General features: G+C 41.8%; 1 protein-coding gene across 1 annotated transcript in view; it reads right to left on the bottom strand.

The window, feature by feature from the left end:
• The window catches only part of GRK3 (G protein-coupled receptor kinase 3), a 116,006-nt gene extending 106,442 nt beyond the window's left edge, over positions 1-9,564 (bottom strand). Inside the window, exon 1 of the mRNA XM_067539422.1 lies at positions 8,382-9,564. Coding sequence (XP_067395523.1) covers positions 8,382-8,494 — 113 coding nt within the window. The 5' untranslated portion in view covers positions 8,495-9,564. The remainder of the gene's footprint in view (positions 1-8,381) is intronic.
• Between the last annotated feature and the right edge of the window lie 8,868 nt (positions 9,565-18,432).

Genomic DNA, 18,432 nt, shown 5'->3' on the forward strand with positions numbered 1-18,432 from the left:
AATCTGGACATCTATCTGCTTCCAAGCTGCAGAAACACCAACCAACCCATCAACCCTGCTATACAACTTTGACTCCTTGGGCTTGAAAAATACAAATCCATACTGCCTCAAAAATATGTCCACTTAAGACTTTCTTCAGGAAACTGGCCCAGATTCTTACCACTCTGTCTTCATTCTATTATTAGATTTGTCAATTCTCATTCCCCATACGCTTTTCCTTTACTTCTCTTTTAACTCTCACATCAGACAATAGGATATGGTGTATTTACATAATAATAAAATGGTTTACACCTCTCTTGAAATACAAAGCAATTTAATTTAAAATATTTTTCATGGTTTTTCTTCTCTTCCTTTGTCTTACAAAGGCTTAAGTGGATTTGTTTTGTGTGGACACTGTCCAGTACATGTCACTGAGGTCTTTTGAAGCTAACCTAAAAATAAAACTCAAAATAAAAATAAATTAAAGTTTAAATAAATAGCTGCAAAGTGATGTCAAATGCTGAGGAAAAAATCCTGCACACTAAACATTTTAGAGCATAAAATAAATTAAATTTAACGCTAAAATAATTTTAAGACAACTTGGGTTTTTTTGTTTTGTTTAAGAATGTGCCTATAACCTATAGATTCACCACTATATTAACCACAGATTTTGGTGATAGCACTTCACAGCAAAAAGCTCTACTAAAGAAATGGGCAAAATTCATTACTGGTATAAGTGGGTGCAACTGACCTCTACAGGAGTAACACCACCTTACATCAGTAGTGAATTTAACCCAACATATATACGCACCTGGGTTTACCATTAAGCCATAATCCTTCAAACATCTAAACACATGCTTAGCTATATATGCAAGTAGACCCACTGAAGTCAAGTCAATGGCACTCGTGATGTGAAAAGATTAGCACGTGCGTGTTTGCAGGATCAGGGCCTACTTTACTTTCTTTCCCCATCATTATTTTTCTCATCCCTGCAGACTAATATTACATATAATCGGAACGTCTGCTCTATATGCAGAGAAGGAAGAGAGTGGCAGTCTTTGTTTGCCTAAGATAGGGACTATAGGTAACCTTTTCAAAAGTGTGTATGTCCCACTGACTTTTACTGGTGCTTAGGCTCCTAAAAGTATTTCTACACTGCTATTAAAAACCTGTGGCTGGCCCATGCCAGCGGACTCCAGCTAAGGGGCTGTTTAATTGCAGTGTAGACATACCCTAAGTGTCTACTTTATTTTTCAGAACAGGATTTAAGCACTTCTGAAAACGTTATCCTGCTCATACACACGTGTATTAAATGGAACCGGTTCAAACACCACATTATTTATTATAATAGTGCCAAGGACCCTAGTCATGGACTATGACCCCTTCGCGCGAGGTGCTGTATAAACACAGAATGAAAAGATGGCCCCTGACCTAACAAAATTACAATCTAAATGTAAGAAAAGTGACAAGAGATGGATAAAGACACACAACGATGGAAAAGCGCTAAGGAACAATGAGACAATATCGGTCACCAAGATAGGTGTATCAGCACACCAGTGGTCAAACCAACAGGCTAAGAAACTGATCTTTGCAACAGAATTCAGAATGGATATGAATGAGGCAATACTGCATTGGTCAAAGGCAGAGAAAAGGATGTTGCAGTAATCAAGATGTGAGATGAGAGAATGGTCGAGAGTTTTAGCTGTGTGGACTGATAGGAAAGGCACAAGAGACAATATGCAGAAAGAATATGCAAGATTTAGACATAATGTAGCTTTGAGAACCTAGAGAGAGTTTGAGGCAAAGATGATGCCCAAGTTACAGGCATATGTGACAGGCACAGTGATGTTGTTGTCCACAGTAATGAAGAAAGGAGATGGGCAGAGTGTTTGGGGGAAAAGAATAAGAGTTCTGTTTGAGCCATGGTGAGCGTGAGTGGACAGCTAGACATCCACAAGGAGATATCAAAGATACAGGCCAAGACTTTAGTTTGGACAGGAGACAAGTCTGGAGTAGAGAGCTAGATCTGTAAACTGTCAGCACAGAGATGGCAGTTAAATTTGTGTTTTAGATGAGATTACCCAGAGATGAAATGTAGAGGGAGAAGAGAAGGGGGCCAAGGACATCGCTGTGGAACCTCCACAGAAAGTTGGAATAGGGATGAGGGATGAATAGGAATGAAGGAACAATTACAGAGGTAAGAGAGGAACCAGGAAAGGGCAGAGTCACAGAAGCCAAAAGAGGGCAAGATTTCAAAGAGGAGGAGGAGAAGATGGCCAATGGTGTCAAAGACAGTCAAAGAGGAGGGGAATAGATTACTAATTCTTAGCACTAGGTAGGGAGAAGTCATTAGACTTTAGCAAGAGCGGTTTCAGTGGAGTGCAGGGAGAAGAAACCAGACAGCAGAGGGTCAGGAATAGAACTGGAGGAGAGAAACTCCAGACAGCCACTGTAGACACCGTCTTCAATGAGCTTAAAGTTGAAAGGGAGAAGAGGCTGTAGCTAGAGATGTTAGTGGAGTCAAGAGTAGGTTGGGTCTTTTTTGAGATGGGAGAGATTAAGGCTATGTCTACAGAGCGATAAAAAACCCGTGCCCAGGTCAGCTGACTCAGGCTCACAGGGCTCAGGCTCTGGGGCTGAAAAAATCACTGTGTAGATATTCGAGTTCATTCCCAGAAGTTGGACTCCAGCCTGAGCGCAAACATCTACACCATGATTTTTATTGCTGCAGCACAAGCTGCAAGTCAGCTGACCCGGCCAGTCGCAGGCTGTGCCGCGAGTCTTTTATCCCTGTGTAGACATACCCAAAACCATGTTTGTACTGTAAGGGGGAGAGCCACAGGAGATGGGATGGTGTCTCTGGAGCAAGTGGAGAGGTTAGAGGAGGAGGAGGAGAAGAGACAAGAAACTTCTGTGTTTATGACAGGGCAAAAAAAGCAACAATGCATGGATAAATGTATCTTATGCTTTATTACTATACCCTTTGTGTTTGTATGCTGAGAGCAAACCATGCTTAAGTGAACTTTACAGAAACTAAATTAGAATTGTCACAAAGTGCAGGGATAAGTACAGCTGTTCCCCAACAGCGCAATTCCTCATATTCACATTGGTCTTGCTGTTCGATTTATGGATCATTGTACAGTATTTCTTAATAACTGTACCTAATGTAAATCCCTTTTCTCAGAATGGCCAAGCCGTTGCTAAGTAGAGTGCAAACATGTATACAGTTACTTGATGGCTTTTTGTCAGTACCTGTAATGTGAATATTCAACTCCCTCCCTGCTCTGAACGGTCACTACAATCCCTCTGCTCCTACCTCTCCACAAATTTTTCAAGCTGTTTGCCAGTAACAGAAATGTCCCCTTATCCTTTTGCTCATTTGGCTGAAACAGAAAAAATCCAAAATTTACATGAAAGAAAAAGGCTGTGAAACGTCTGAAAGGGAAACAGTTTTAAAAAACTTAAAATCTCTTTGGTTAATTTTCCGTCCTTCCTCCCAAACCTCTCATCTCTCCCTACAGAATAAACTATCGAACACTGGGGACTTCATTATCTGTCTGCAATGGGAGACTCTCACCTCTTCCTTCCAGATTTAAGCCCCAATCCTGCAAACCAATCAGGATTTGCAGACGCTTGTACCCACTCAGTGCCCCACAGTAGTCCACCCATGCAGATCTTATTGCAGAAACCGGATCTTTATTGGAAAAACAATGTAAAATAAAATATACTGCAGTTGTTCTGGGGAGAAGAGAGTTGCTGGCCCAAAGGAAAGGGAGGTAAGGAGGAAACAGAGGAGGAAAAGAAAAGCAGATGAGGGGAGATGAAGAAAGAAGGGCCAAAGGGTTTTGTTGTGATGATGCTTAAAAACTTTTTCAACAACTTTGTCAGCCTATGTTTACTCTTCTCTTTCATTTAAAATGTTAATATTTAAAAATGTCAGTAAATAATAATTGAGGGTGCTTTATGTAAACTCAGTAATAACCATACTCTCAGCTAATAATAGCAAATAAACTCTGAGGGTGAAAAGTTTAAGTCTTGGCATGCAGCCTTGGATTTTATTCTGCCTACAATATGGTTATTTCCTCATAAACAGGAATGGCCCTCAAATTTTCATTGAAATAAACTCACTTTATTTTGTGTCAGTTTTATCTTAGGAAAATAAGACTGTGACAACAGGTGTACCAACTTCAGTCAAATGACACACTGCAATATAGTAGTAAAACATTTGCAATATTGCTTAAAGAGATAATGTCAGTAGAATAGAATGCTGTCACAAGACAATGGCTGCCTGTTACAGATAACTACCACTCTTATGTATTGCTTTAAAAAAAGAACATTGCAGTGAGGCAAAGCCTTTTTTTTCCCCCCAAAGTGGGATCCAGTTATCCCATGTCAATGTTCTGTTCCAAAGACCTTGTTTCTGTTCTAAAAAATGATTAAGGATGTAGATACTGTCAGTCTCCAAGATGGACAGTGGGGCAGCTGAATAACAGTTGCTTGCAGCCTAACGTTTGAAAGCTGCACTCTGACTGGCTTGATAAATTGCTATAGCACAAAACCAGAGAAATCAGAAATATATTCATGAAAATATTTGGTCTACTGCAAAGATCATTAAAAAAGCCAGCTGAACAGAAAACTTAAGGTCTTAATTTATCAGCAGGGATCCTAGAAATCCATTTGCCACTGAAAAATAGCAGAAAAATACAGAATTTGCATTTTTACAGAGAATCTTTAGTTTTAACATTTTGTGAAAAAATATAAACTTATATAATTGAACCTACATTATCTGATCCAACTGGAACTGGGGCCAGATCAGATAATCAAAACTTTGAATAATCGGGAAAATGGGCGGGGTTCAGGCTGTCAGCTTAAAAACTGTAAATATATGAATAAAACAGTGTGTTCTACTGATACCTGTATATATTGTGGCTAGGAAAACTAAAGTTCAGCGTTTCATTCTAATCACAGAAAAACACAGATTGTTATGTATTTTTATTGGAGAATTTTGGAGGTCTTTTTAATCACAGAAAACTAGGATTCCTGTTTATCTGCGAGGTATGGCATCAGCCATGCATCGAACTGTCTGATTTATATCATTTATAATTTTACCAGTATATTAGGGACACACAAGAATACAAGTGCTCCTGGCACATCACATACATTTTAATGAAAAAGGTCTTTAAAAAAAACCCAGAAACCACTATGAAGATATCTGACACCAGGAAAGATGTCAAAACTTCCTACTGAATGAGGAAATCCCTGTTTTCAGTTTAAAGTTCTGATGGTAATTTGTTCCCAACCATCTAAAGCACCCTTACTTAAATCTCCACTCTCATTTACACCTATGCCTTCTCTCATCCTCCTCCCACCTGCCAAACCTCCTTAACTGTATCCAGTACCACTCTGGTGCCTTTCCTATGCCACCATTTATATCTGCAACTTGTGCCCTCTTTTCATAAAGTCGCTTTTTTTCCTTCAAACCATGATGGGTCAGCTGAGGATTGCTGATGTTTATTTTAACGGCACAAATAATTTGCAACCAAGCTGTTCAGTATCTACCTCTATCACCATATAATTTAATTAAAGTTATCCCCTCATCTTCCCTGCTTCCTAAACTCCATTGTTGCACCTGGCTTCAATTTAGGCCCCTATTCTGTAAAGATGTGTGCACCTGAGCAATCTCATTGAAGTCACATGCTTAAGTCTTTGCAGAATCACAGCACGAGGTTGCAAGCTCTTTCAGGCAAGGACTTTGCCTACCTAGGAGTTTGTACAGCACTTGACACAATAGTGCCCCAGTCCAGATTGGAGCCTCCAAACTCTACCACAATACAAACAGCACTGCGATCATCATCTCCTTAAACACACTTATTCAGTGAAGCCTCCCAATCATGTTCTCATCATGCAAGCTTCCACCATCACTAGGTGTATCATGTATCTCATTATATGTACAAAGAGCACCATGGACAGTTGACACTGAACAAAATAGTATATTTAACCATCACCTGAAAGAATGTAATACAACAAACATTTTGGATAAGCAGTTTGGTTAATATTATACGATAAACGCAACCCTTGCTGCATGCAAATGCTTTAAATTATTATTAGTATTTACACACACCAAGAGAAGAATATGCCTGAAAAATCTCTCCAGTAAGAATACATTTATTGGACTTCAAAAATGATTGACAAGCTTTTTGTTGTGGGGTTTTAACACTCCTGTTGGTATCCTGTTAATTCCATGGTTCTTACAATCTCTCTTGAGTTTTCCCTGCTTGGTATTCTCATTGCAAAATTGAGAAGACAAAGCATGGAGCTAGAGAGCTGTGTAAATATGTAGAAAAGAGTTCTAATAATCAGTTATTCATGGTATACATCATAATTCTATATAGAGTGGTAGGATGTGCCACCAGAACACCACAGCACATGGTATAGATGTTGATCAGTAACACTACAATGGATGCAAAATGTGGCTGGTAAACCTTTACTTGTGGCATAATGCATAAAATAAAGCGGGGAAGTTTGCTTTCTTTATGCCAAGAAACAAAATATATCTATGAAGACAAGAAGAGCTAAGAATAGTAGGAGATTCTGGTAGAATTTCACAGTGTATGCATAATTTCAGAGTCTGGTTTTAAAGGAAAATCTAGCGTTGCCATTAAAGGGAAAAAGAGGGGGCAGATCTGGCCCCAATCCTGCAATTACAATGGTGGAATCTGCACTCACACAAGTGGAGCTCATTTGCAGGATCAGGTTCTGTATTAGTTCTACAGCCATAAAATGTATTCATTCTGCAAACTATTTCATAAGAGGCTTCTCTCCTATATCCCATTGCTTTGTTCTCAAATTTGTATGGATCACCAGAAAACAGCTCTGCGGATCGCAACAGTCTGAGAATCAATTAGATTATATCCAAAATACATTATATTGCCACTCAACTAGTTTTTCAGCATTACATAAATCCTGAAGTCAAATAAATGCCTAGAAAATTCTTTTGAAAGAGAAAATGTATATTTATTTGCCAAAAAATCCCCCCCAGATACTGCTTTAAATAAATGCCTCAATCCAGACTCACTGATTATAATAATCACAATAGAGCAGTACTGAGTTATTGTATAACAACTTGGCACACTATAAGAAATGTGTTTCCTTTTTGATTTAGGTCTCAGTCTGGTATATCATCACATCTCCTCACCATACACTGTTCATCAAAAGCTATCTAAGATGGTTCTCCCCAGATTCCCATCTTCCAGGCACAGTGTAATTGGCATGCAAGCTGTGTACCTATTCCTACTTCGCCTGTCTAGAAGTAGATTAATACTGTATCTTGTCTCATCACTGCCTCAGACGAAAGGTAACAGTAATAATAATGATGGCCCTTTGAACATTTTAATTAGACTATCTGCTTTTATCCCCCCTGGGGAATTGGGCGCACCTAGGATTAGATATTTAGTTAACAGGCTGCTATGCCCTGTGGGTGGGTCTCTGGGTGCTTGTCACCACCCATACCTTCCATTTGCAGGTGCAGGGCCAGTACCTGGGGTGACACTGCCTGGCAAAACTCCTACAGCACTCTTTTTTTTTCTTTTTTTAGATGGGCAAATAAAATGTCATTCGTTTTTTGTTTTTTCAGTATCACAGTAAGTCAAGGCCATGGTCAAGGCAGCGGGCAGGTTTTACAGATGAACTGGCAAATGTTAAGTGCACACTTTTGCAAAGCTAGGTTCAGCCCTTGCCCTCTGCCAGAGCTGGGGCCTGCCCTCCCTCGGCCACCTCCCCACACCTGGCTGTGGGGTTACCCCATGATGTGTCCCCTCCAACCTCCGGGCTGGGTGACACCTGGGGGTGTCAGCCAGCCCCCCGTCCCCGCACCTGGGCTAGGCTCTGACCATGCCACATGCCGCCACCCCCGCGCTCCATGGGGCACGTGCCCACCCCAAGGCGGGCACCCCACAGCCTGCGACCCAGGGGAGCACTGCATCCCCGGGCAGGGCAGAGCCGAGCCCAGCAGCCCAGGCCCCCCAACTGCGCTCCAAGCCGGCTCTGGGCTGGGGAGACCTGGGCTGGCGGGGTGTGAGGGGATGGGTGGCGTGGCCGGGGCCCCCCGGGGCAGGGAGATGGGCAGCGGGGCGCTGGGAAACGGGGCTCCTGGCTGAGCTGGTTTCAGGCCCCGGAGGGAAGGGGGAGCAGGGCCGGCCAATGCCCTGGGGAAGCGCCCCCGGGATCGGTGGGTGTCTGGTCGGCCAGAGGCGGCCTCCCCGCCCGCCGGGCTCCGGCGCAGGAAGGGGGGCCCCGCCAAGCGCGGCGAAGGTGGCGGGTCAGTCCGGGCTGAGGGGGGCCGGGTGGCGGGTCCCGGCCGGGAGCTCGGGGGGGAAGGGGTGGCGGGGCGGGCGCGGCCGTACCTGGGCTCCGGCAGGCTGATCTTCTTGCTGGCCCGCGCCGCCGGGGTGCTCTTGCTCTTCTCCATCGCCATCAGGTAGCTGACATCGGCCAGCACCGCCTCCAGGTCCGCCATGTTCCCCGCTCGCCGCCGGGCTGCAGATGGAGGCGCCGCCGGGGGGGCAGCGACCCGCGACCCCGCCACGAGTCGAGCGGGGACTCGGCCTGCCGGCGCCAACGGCCGCCGGGCTGAGGCGGGCGGGGTGGGGGGAGGGGAAGGGGGCCGCTGCCGGGGGGGAAGGGGGGGCTCGCGCCGGCTCGGCTCCCTCAGGGGCGCGGGGGGGGTCTCAGGCCTGGGTGCCCCTCAGACCCCGGCTCTCGCCCCCTCCCCACCACGGGGCGCGGGTCTGACCCGCGGGCGAGACAGCCCGTGCCCCCCGCCGGCTGGCGCAGCCCCCCCGGTTCAGGCGCTGCCCGGAGCCATGCCGCTGCCCGGGCCCGGGGCTGAGGGGCAGCCCTGCGGGGGCGCTGACGACGACGATCCAGCCGCTGCTCCCCTCCACCAGGCAGCCGTCTCCGGGGGGAGCCCTACGCTTGTCTCCCGTCCTCCTCCGCCCCTGCGCCCATATTGCACAGCCGCGGCCAAGCGGGAGTGGATGGGGGGGGGAGACACCCCCAAAACCAGCCGCCCGCTGTCTGTCTGTCCGTCCGTTCCCGGGCCGGCCGGGGCCGGCAGTCACCGCAGCGCCTCGCTCACGGGCCCCCCGCAGCCCCGAGGGCGCTGCCCATGGCCCGGGCGGGCGCCCCCCGACACAGGCAGCGCCGAGGGAGGCGGGCGGCGCTGACCCTCGGGCCGGCGGGAGCGGCGAGGTTTCCTCCGAGTCAGCCCGCCCCGGCCCGCCTGGCAGGGCCGAGCAGCGCGGGAAGCGGAGCGGCCCCCTCCAGAGAAGGAGAAAACGCCTCCAGGAAAGGCGCGGGCAACCCCCGAGCGGCGGGGCTCCTCCGGCGGCACCCCGCGTTCATTTACCGAGGCACCGCTGAGCACTGAGCCCCCCACTGCCTGCGGCTCAGCCCCGCCACGGCATGTGGCACACTGTCTCTCCGGCGGGTGCTGGGTCTTTCTCCCCCTCGCTATGGGCTGGTTGTGGTGCTCTTGTTTTCTCCTTTTTTCTTGTCGCTGACAGCGCGGCGGCGGCGCTGGGGCTGTATTTCTATTCACAGAGAAGCTGTGATGCGAGTGACTTCCTCTCCTGTGTGATAACACGGTGGCTCGTGCAAAAATCCGGACCCGGACTTTCCCCCCGCTCGGCTGAGCTGACTGCATGCTGGGTGCAGACAGTTCTCTGGGACGGGCTGTACTGGGGAATGCTGAGACCTAGACGGTGTGATTCCTTCACCGGCTGCCAGATCAATAACATACAGTCAAATGTACTATGAATTACAGACCGATGCAACATTTTAACACAATTCAAGTCATGGTCCCCATTACTTACATGTTGTATTTTTGTATTCAGCTGTGTTATGCAGATAAATGTCCAAGGAAAACATTTAAATTGTGTTCTTTACTTATCATAAACTAAGGATTAATGATTAATTAATGATTTTTAAAGTTTTCCACCAGTCACCAAAGATTTTTTTCATTTTTTCTTAGAAATATCAGGAATATCAAATCTTGACTTCCCCGAGTTTTGCTGGAAGACATAAAAAGGGGATGGAATACCAACACTACAATAGATTGATTTCACTGTGGCTCTGCAAGGGTGCAGGATTCGCTCCCAAACATCAGATTGCAGGATTGGGGACTAACAATCTGTCTACACATCCCCCTCTCCTACGATTGAGGGCTAGGAAGCCTGCAGCTCAGGTTTCAGTCTATTGTGATGTTAATATCCCACTAGTTCTGTAGTGCGCTACCAAAAAACATCAAGACCAGATATTTCTGTTAGTTTAAAAAGAAAAAAAAAAGCAGACAAATTCTTTGAGGCTGTCTTTACACATCATAAAGAAGCAATAATGGCTACAAATACAACATACTCCTTTTCTTTTGCTTTACAGCTCACCTTTAAGGATAAATATTCTGCTCTGAAATACTCATGTGTAAATCCCATTGAAGTCAATGAGATTCTAAACATATAAATCCAGAGACAGAATTTGGCCTTCTATATGTATTTGTGCAATGAACATGTTATGTTTGCATTAGTAAGCATGACTTTAATGTCCTGCCTCTAGTGTGTATATAAATCTCTGCTATAAAATTGCATTCATTTTTGTTTTGTTTTTATATACATTTAATATCCTCATATTTTAAATGAAAGAAGATTTATTGCATATTGAAATATATGCATATATCTGAAATTCTTTCACATAGAAATAAATGGCAAAGTGAGGATTACATGATTGCACATTGAAATAAACAAACTATGCTTTTATTTTTATCTACAACCTGAGTTTCAAATGCATTTACATATTTACAGTATATATATTCAAATATTGCAATAAACACATTATATCTGGAGCTTCTCATCTGTGTGCATTGTTCAAATGTAGTGGATCCCTGATGCAGCTGAGCAGATACGCAGTTTTTAAATATAGTATATCTTTGTTCCTTTTAAGCTACATTTCTTCAAACATGTCAGATAATTGGCTACATGACAGGTTTGAAATTTTAAATGAAGCTGGTTTTGAGTTCTTTATAGGTGCCCCCTTTTCCACTACTTCTATATAGAAGTTAATGATTTGATTAAAGCTAGATAAACTGTATTTCAGATTATTTAAATGATCTATTTAATCTCGATAAAATTTTAAAAGTAGTGTTTTAATTCTCCTTAGTCCATTGAGCTGGCATTGAAAGCTGGATCTGGTGAGAACTGTAATTTGTTTTCCATAAATCCTTAGACTCAAACCAAGCCCAGCTCTTCCTTCTACTCTAATCTATGTTAATGACTTAACATGGGTTCTTATTTTTGTGGTTATTAGGGTAAAAAGCCCTTAAACCTGGATACCAGCATATCAAGGGCAAAAACATTAACCTGGATGCCAGCAGCTGTGTGTTACATACAAATATGCTTCACAGGCTCACTCCTGAAAAGTGCTGAGCACTCTTATCCCAACCCAGCAAACAGACTAAACTTGTGTTTATCCTGAAACACCACATTAGCCCCATTGTCTTCAGTTGGACTATTCACCTGCATGAAGTTAAGCACCTGCAAGGCCTAATGAAGCAAAGTTAGTAAAATAGGAAAATGTATTCCAATTTATCAGCCACACAACTGACCTGGCTTGATGCTGTTGCTAAACACCAAAACCACCATGTAATCATATATAGGGGGAAAAAACCAAAAAGCAACTCATTCATGTCAGCCTAATAATACTGCTTGACAAAAAAAAATTTGGTTTTTTTAGAAAAAGATTACTTAAAATGATGTTGATTATAATAATGGCTAACTCAATACCACTTATGGTTCATAACATTCTCCTTTTTATTCTCATATGGTGCTTTTGCCATTATTATTTAGATATAATTGAAATGTATACTTAAAAAGATTCTTTGTGACAATGTGTGTGAAGTCACTTCCGATAATAGCTAATGCTAAAAACCAGTTAAACTTGTTTTCTTTTGAATGCTTTCAGGTTTTATTGACGCTTATGTTCACTGTAGCAATAAGTAGAACATAAAAATAAATTTTATTGTGAGAAATGCTGTTCTTTTCATGATTTATATTGAACATATATATTTGTTATAAAATCAGATCTTGGCAATATAAAAGTATTTTGTATATTTTAATTGTGCCAAGGTAGTGTACATTAAGTACATACTATGCTGTAATTAGACTAGTTACTGCATAAATCTCTTGGATATTCATATAGGTTCACCAAGCACAGATTAACAAAATCTGAATGCAATTGTGTACATGGAAATGAAGGACTCTGGTTAAAAGGGGTAGACTGGCCCTATGGCTAAAGATCAAACATGGTGAAATTATGGCGATTACAACAATAATAAAGACTTTTCTACCTTTTTGTCTAAAATACCCCAAACTGTTGTACAGCAAATGTATGTTAAAAATAGAAATAACATACTAGAACAACAGCACCACAGAGCAGTATATTTGAGGTGACTGATCAGTTAAATAAACTGTCTGCTCCTACTCAGCCTAGTTTTTAGAGAACTTTCCAATCTCTTTTAAAAAATAGTGATACATTCTGAGATTTGAATGTAAATGGTTTAGAATTCAGCATACCAGAATATGAGTTGGTGTATCTACAGATTACAAGTAAATCAGCATTATCACTATTAAGATCAAGGTCTAGTTTAGATGTTAAGATTTCTGCAACATTTCGGGAAAACAATAACTTTAAACATGCTACAGTTCTACAAGTGCAGTATATAATTTTATAATGGTATGCAATGCTCAAAATTAAGACCAGAATAAAGAGGTTGGGTTTTAAAATCCAAAATTTAGTGAACACAGAACTAGTATCAGCACTGAAAAGACATTTAATATTAAATGAGATCCTACCATCTTTAAGATTCATTTTCCCACCCTCACACTGAAAATTGTTCCAAATAAACTCAGATTACACTTTCTGAAACTAACAGAAGATGGGTGCAGCTAGGTAGAGTCAACATGGGTTTGTAAAGGGAAATCATGCCTCACCAATCTGTCAGAATTCTTTGAGTGTCAACAAGCATGTGAACAAGGATGATTCAGATAATACTGTACTTGGACTTTCAGAAAGTCTTCTTAAGCAAAGTAAGCAGTCATAGGATAAAAGGGAAGGTCCTCTCATGGATCAGTAACTGGTTAAAAGATAGGAAACAAAGAGTAGGAATAAATGATAGTTTTCACAAAGGAAAATGGTAAATAGTGGGGTCCTCCTTGGTTCTGTACTGGGACCTGTGCTGTTCAACATATTCATAAATGACATGGAAAAGAGGGTGAACAATGAAGTGGTAAAGTTTTGCAAGTGATACTAAATTACTCAAGCAACTTAAATCCAAGGGTGACCGAGAAGAGTTATAAAGGAATCTCACGAGACTGGGCAACAAAATGATTGTGATGAAATTCATTGTTGATAAGTGGAAAGTAATGCATATTGGGGGGGGGGGGGAAATAATCCCAACTAACATACAAAATGATGGATTCTAAATTAGCTGTAACCGCTCAAGAAAATTCTTGGAGTCATCCTGGATAGTTCTCTGAAAACATCTGTTCAATGTGCAGCAGCAGCCAAAAAAGCTAACAAAGTTAGGAACCATTAGAAAAGGGAATAGATTATAAAACAGAAAATATCATAATACCATTGTATAAATCCATGGTACACTCACGCCTCAAATACTGCATGCAGTTCTGGTTACCTCATCTGAGAAAGATATATTAGAATTGTAAAAGATACAGAGAAGGGCAACAAAAATGATTAGGGATATGGAACCTGTATGGAACCTGATATGGATTTCCATACAAGGAAAGATTAAAAAGACTGGGACTATTCAGCTCAGAAAAGAGAAGACTAAGGGGGGATATGATAGAGGTCTATAAAATCAGAAATAGTGTGGAGAAATTATTATTTACTCCTTCACATAACACAAGAACCAGGGGTCACCTAATGAAATTAATAGTCAGCAAGTTCAAAACAAACATAACAAAGTATTTCTTCACACAACGCACAGTCAACCTGAGGAACTCATTGCTGGGGGATGTTGTGAAGGCCAAAACTATAACTGGGTTCAAAAAAGAATTAGATAAGTTCATGGAGGGTAGGTCCATCATTGGCTATTAGCCTGGATGGTCAAGGATGCAACCCCATGCTCCGGGTGTCCCTAAGTATCTTATTATCAGCAGCTGGTACTGGACGACAGGGGTGGATCACTTGATAATTGCCCTGTTCTGCTCATTTACTCTGAAGTATCTGGCATTGGCCACTGTCAGAAGACAGGATACTGGGCTAGATGGACCTTTGATCTGACCCAGTGTGGCCATTCTTATGTAGTGGTGATGGGGATAGTCTTGTTTAGATTCTCTTAGAGGGATTATTACATTTTAGTTATATTTATGGTGGCTTCTGGGGTGCAGTGATCTGGAAGTAATTGATAGAATCAATTCATTTTAAGCATTTATTTTTAAAAGATTGTCAAGGACTCTCAGATAGATGCTCTTTATTGCACCAGTGGAAATTGAAATAAACACATAAAATAGAACATAGAGACCTAAACTGTGCCTTAGTGAAGTTAGAGTCACTATACCTGTCTCTGTGAAACCTGTTTTTTGGAGCCATGAAGGGATAGAAAACTACTATTTTGTCCTTTAGGCTACGGGTTCACACTGCTGTCGTGTACGTGTACGTGTACGTGTACGTACACACACACACACACACACACACACACACACGTCCAGTGCTAACAGGTTTTGTGGTAGCAGCAGGCGCAGGGATGGCTTTTCCTCCACTTTGTCCTGGCAGACCCCCGGGGAGTCCATCATTGCCTCAGAGGGTTTGCTTCCACTTTCATCTACTTTTTGCGCTTTGCCTCCTATTGGTTTGCTCTGCTGTGCAGAGTAAGCTGTGCTTGTTGTTTTTTTAGTAACTTCAGAGGCTGCTGTTTTGCAATAAAGAAAAGGGGAATTAATATAATTGGCAAGTCACATAGAGTAGCTTCTCCTTCACCACATGTCATCTAAAGTAATAGAACACAAATAGTAACAATGACACTGTGTCAAATTTCCCTAAAAAGGAAACCTTTTCTTAATACTCCTTTCTGTATATGTATAACTATATAGAAACCAAAGTTACTGCGCTTGAGCATGGACATACATAAGAGGAAGCGTGTGTGCGTATTTACATATACACACCAGTGCATGTGTGCAGTCGTTAGCTGTGGTTATGCATGAAGATAAACTTGTGCATTGTTGATGCATCTGCATTAAAGTCTGTCAGTGGAGTTGTCTGAATGCCAGTATAGAGACACACAGTTCAATCATTTTACACGTGTCCCATGGCCTCACTTGGGCTGAGGGTAGAATTTTTGCATGCCGCTGCTGCAGCCAAGACATTCTGGCTGCCCTCTGGTATTCAGATTTATAGTGTTTGCCGTTTTCATTTTTTATTTGAAATTCTCCACCTCAGAGAATGGCATTTGCGCAGATCGCCAAGGCAAAGGTGACTTTTCAGGTAATATCCTCAACTGGATATTCACCGTGTCAAAGTCATCATTAACTGTGCACAGCATCACTAGAGACGGTTCATTCTAGTCTTGTCAGGCTTCTAGACAGACATTCAGATAGTAAGTACACACTCACCACTTCTGTGCATGATAACATTGAAAATAACTCAAAATTGTGGAGTGTTAATATTAGAGAAATTATTGCTGGATGTTACTTTGAAAACATCTCTAACAGTTACGAGTTGTATTAATGCACAGAAATGAACCATACTTTTGGTCTAAAGAATAGTAAACAGTATTTACCTTTAATTATCACAGGTGTTAACTTTGCTGCCCACTGTAAAGACAGCAAGCAAATGACTGGAGGTCTTCATCGAGAGATCTTCATGGGAAATACTGTTAGAGAACAACTTGATTATAGCTGATAGCTGCATGAAAGACCTCCCTCTGTTGGAGAGTCATGAAGAATGTTTCTAGAACGATACTCTCCTTCATGATTTCATTGAGCTTTTGATCACAAGGGCTCTGATTATTGGTCTTTTATCTGCAAAAACTGCCAAACAGAGAAGGTTACACTTTGCCACCTTCTCTACCTTCTGATAATGAAAATAATGACGAAGGCTGCTGTCTCTCACATGGCTGAAAGCTGAGAGAAAAAATCCTATTTGGTCACAAAACATGGATCAAACCCAATGGAGTGAAATCCATACTTACCTACCTCACATACTGAGTGTTTGTGAGGCTGCATAAATGAATGTCTGTAAAGTGCTGTGAGGATGTAAAGAACTAAGTAAATGCTAATGATTATTATGTATAATTAATAAAAATCTGAAATATAGAAGACAGGAAGTTCTAACAACACACACCCCAACCTACCCCTATAATCATGGAAAATTGATAGGATGGGATATACCCACCTTCTCTCAATGTACAAAAGATAAGAGGGTAGGGAGACTCAAACCTTACACATTCAGTTTTGTACATCAGATGACAGAAAGAGACATTTGTTCTGTTTCTGTAATGGATGCTTCCTGGAAAAGGTTTTATAGATGAAAAGTTCAGACCTATTATCGGTAGTAATCATCATCATCATTATTATGTACATAGCATAAATAATGTGCTAGTGGAAATCAAATAACATTTTTTTAAAACTGTTTTAAAAAAAAAAAAAAAAAAACAAACCTCACATAATTCTCTCCTGGGAGAGAAAAAAGGAGAAAAGAGCACCAGACATTATAAATGCTAGTCACATCTATTAATGTGTTGCTGGAAGCCACTCAGATACTATGATGATGGGAATAGGGGTATTGTAATAACCTGAACAGAACAGTTGATTCAGAGACACAGAAGAAGACAAGGTCCCTTCCCCAGAAAGCTAACAATCTAAACAGGCAATGTACAAATGAGTGAAAATGTCTGAGTGATGAAGTTAACATGTCTTTTTAGTTGCATGATTCTTGTGTGTATGTGTCTGTCTGTCTAATACTTCATTAAGGGAAGACATAAAGCAGGGTTTCAATCTTTCTGTTATGTACGAAAAACACAATGAATCCTCAAAGTTCTGGCACAGTCTATCAGTATAGAATGATCATTTTGAGAAGTTACAGGTACATTTTTTAATTAGCTTATGAGTTAAAATTAATTGGTTCTTTAAGAAATTTTAGCACCAAGTGTTAGACTTTTTGCCCCCAAAGTGATCTTCATAATAGAATAGTGCAGACGTACGCTCAGTGAGAATACTAGGAAAAATGGGATGTTAGTGCCCACCAAATCCAGCCTCCTGAAGAAGTACTAGAGTTCCTCTACTCTGCATCTCTAAGTATTAACCCAATTTTCTTTTTGAATAACTTAGTCCTTGAGACTCCTCTAGGAAGACTACTTTGCGTTCTTTATCTTTGCACTCTGAGGGACTATTGCAAATTCCTTTTTTCAGCAAGTTGCCATCATGATGAGTCTGTATTATTTCTTAGAAAATATAGTTGGGCTATCCAACAGTGTCATTAAACCATCGAACATTTATGTTGTAATAGTTTAACTAAAAATGCTGTCCTGGAGAGAGAGAGATTAAGAACAGAGTTGAAACTCATGAAAATTCCTGCCCTTTGTAGGAGGAAACTCATAGGTAAGAGAGAGTGTGGCCCTTCAATTTTAGGGTACATCTCTTAATTCCCTTATTAATAAAGCCATTTCTACAGACATTTTCCTTTCCATAATTTTGTGAAATTCTGATGTCACCTCATAATATCCAGTTTTTCCACAATTGTCTTTATCTTTCCTCATTAGATTCAGAGTCAGGTATCAGCTTTGTTGCCCTAACTATGTTGCATTTTCTCCAAGGCTGTACAATGACAAATAGCAAGGATGCGGTACATAAAACTGGAGGTTATCACACATGTCCATAGCTGGGCAGTAGTACACTAGCAGTGTGCCCAGGATTCTCTCAGGGTTTGTGTTCTCTGATTGCTGAGCTTCTTCACTCTCCCTGTCTAATGAACAATTTGAATTAAATAATACACCAAACAATATTAAGCAGACGTCAAATCTGACAAAAAGCATACCAATGATTTTCTATCCATGGCACGAGTTGTACTGTTAAGTACAATCATAATTTAAAAGTTTGAGCCTCAGTTTTGTCCCTAGGTCTTCCTGTATAATTGGGAAATTCAGAGGCTGAAATCAAATTTCAAGAATACTATCTAGCTCTCTCTAAAGCTGCCAGATTCACAACAGAGGTGCACCATTTTTTCCAAAGAGTGGGGAGCTGAATTCCAACTTCCGGTAACCACTCTAGACCTTTTTACACTTTCTCAGCATTGTGGGCCAGATTTTCTGGTTCACTCTGCTCCCTTTTAGCCATCGAAGCAGTGAAAATGGAGCAGAGACTCCCTGTGAGTGAGTCCTGGGATGGGGATACC

Source organism: Emydura macquarii, unplaced genomic scaffold (assembly GCF_026122565.2).
Source record: "Emydura macquarii macquarii isolate MOO-44397 ecotype Brisbane River unplaced genomic scaffold, CSIRO-AGI_Emac_v2 contig_554, whole genome shotgun sequence".
NCBI lineage: Eukaryota > Metazoa > Chordata > Testudines > Chelidae > Emydura > Emydura macquarii.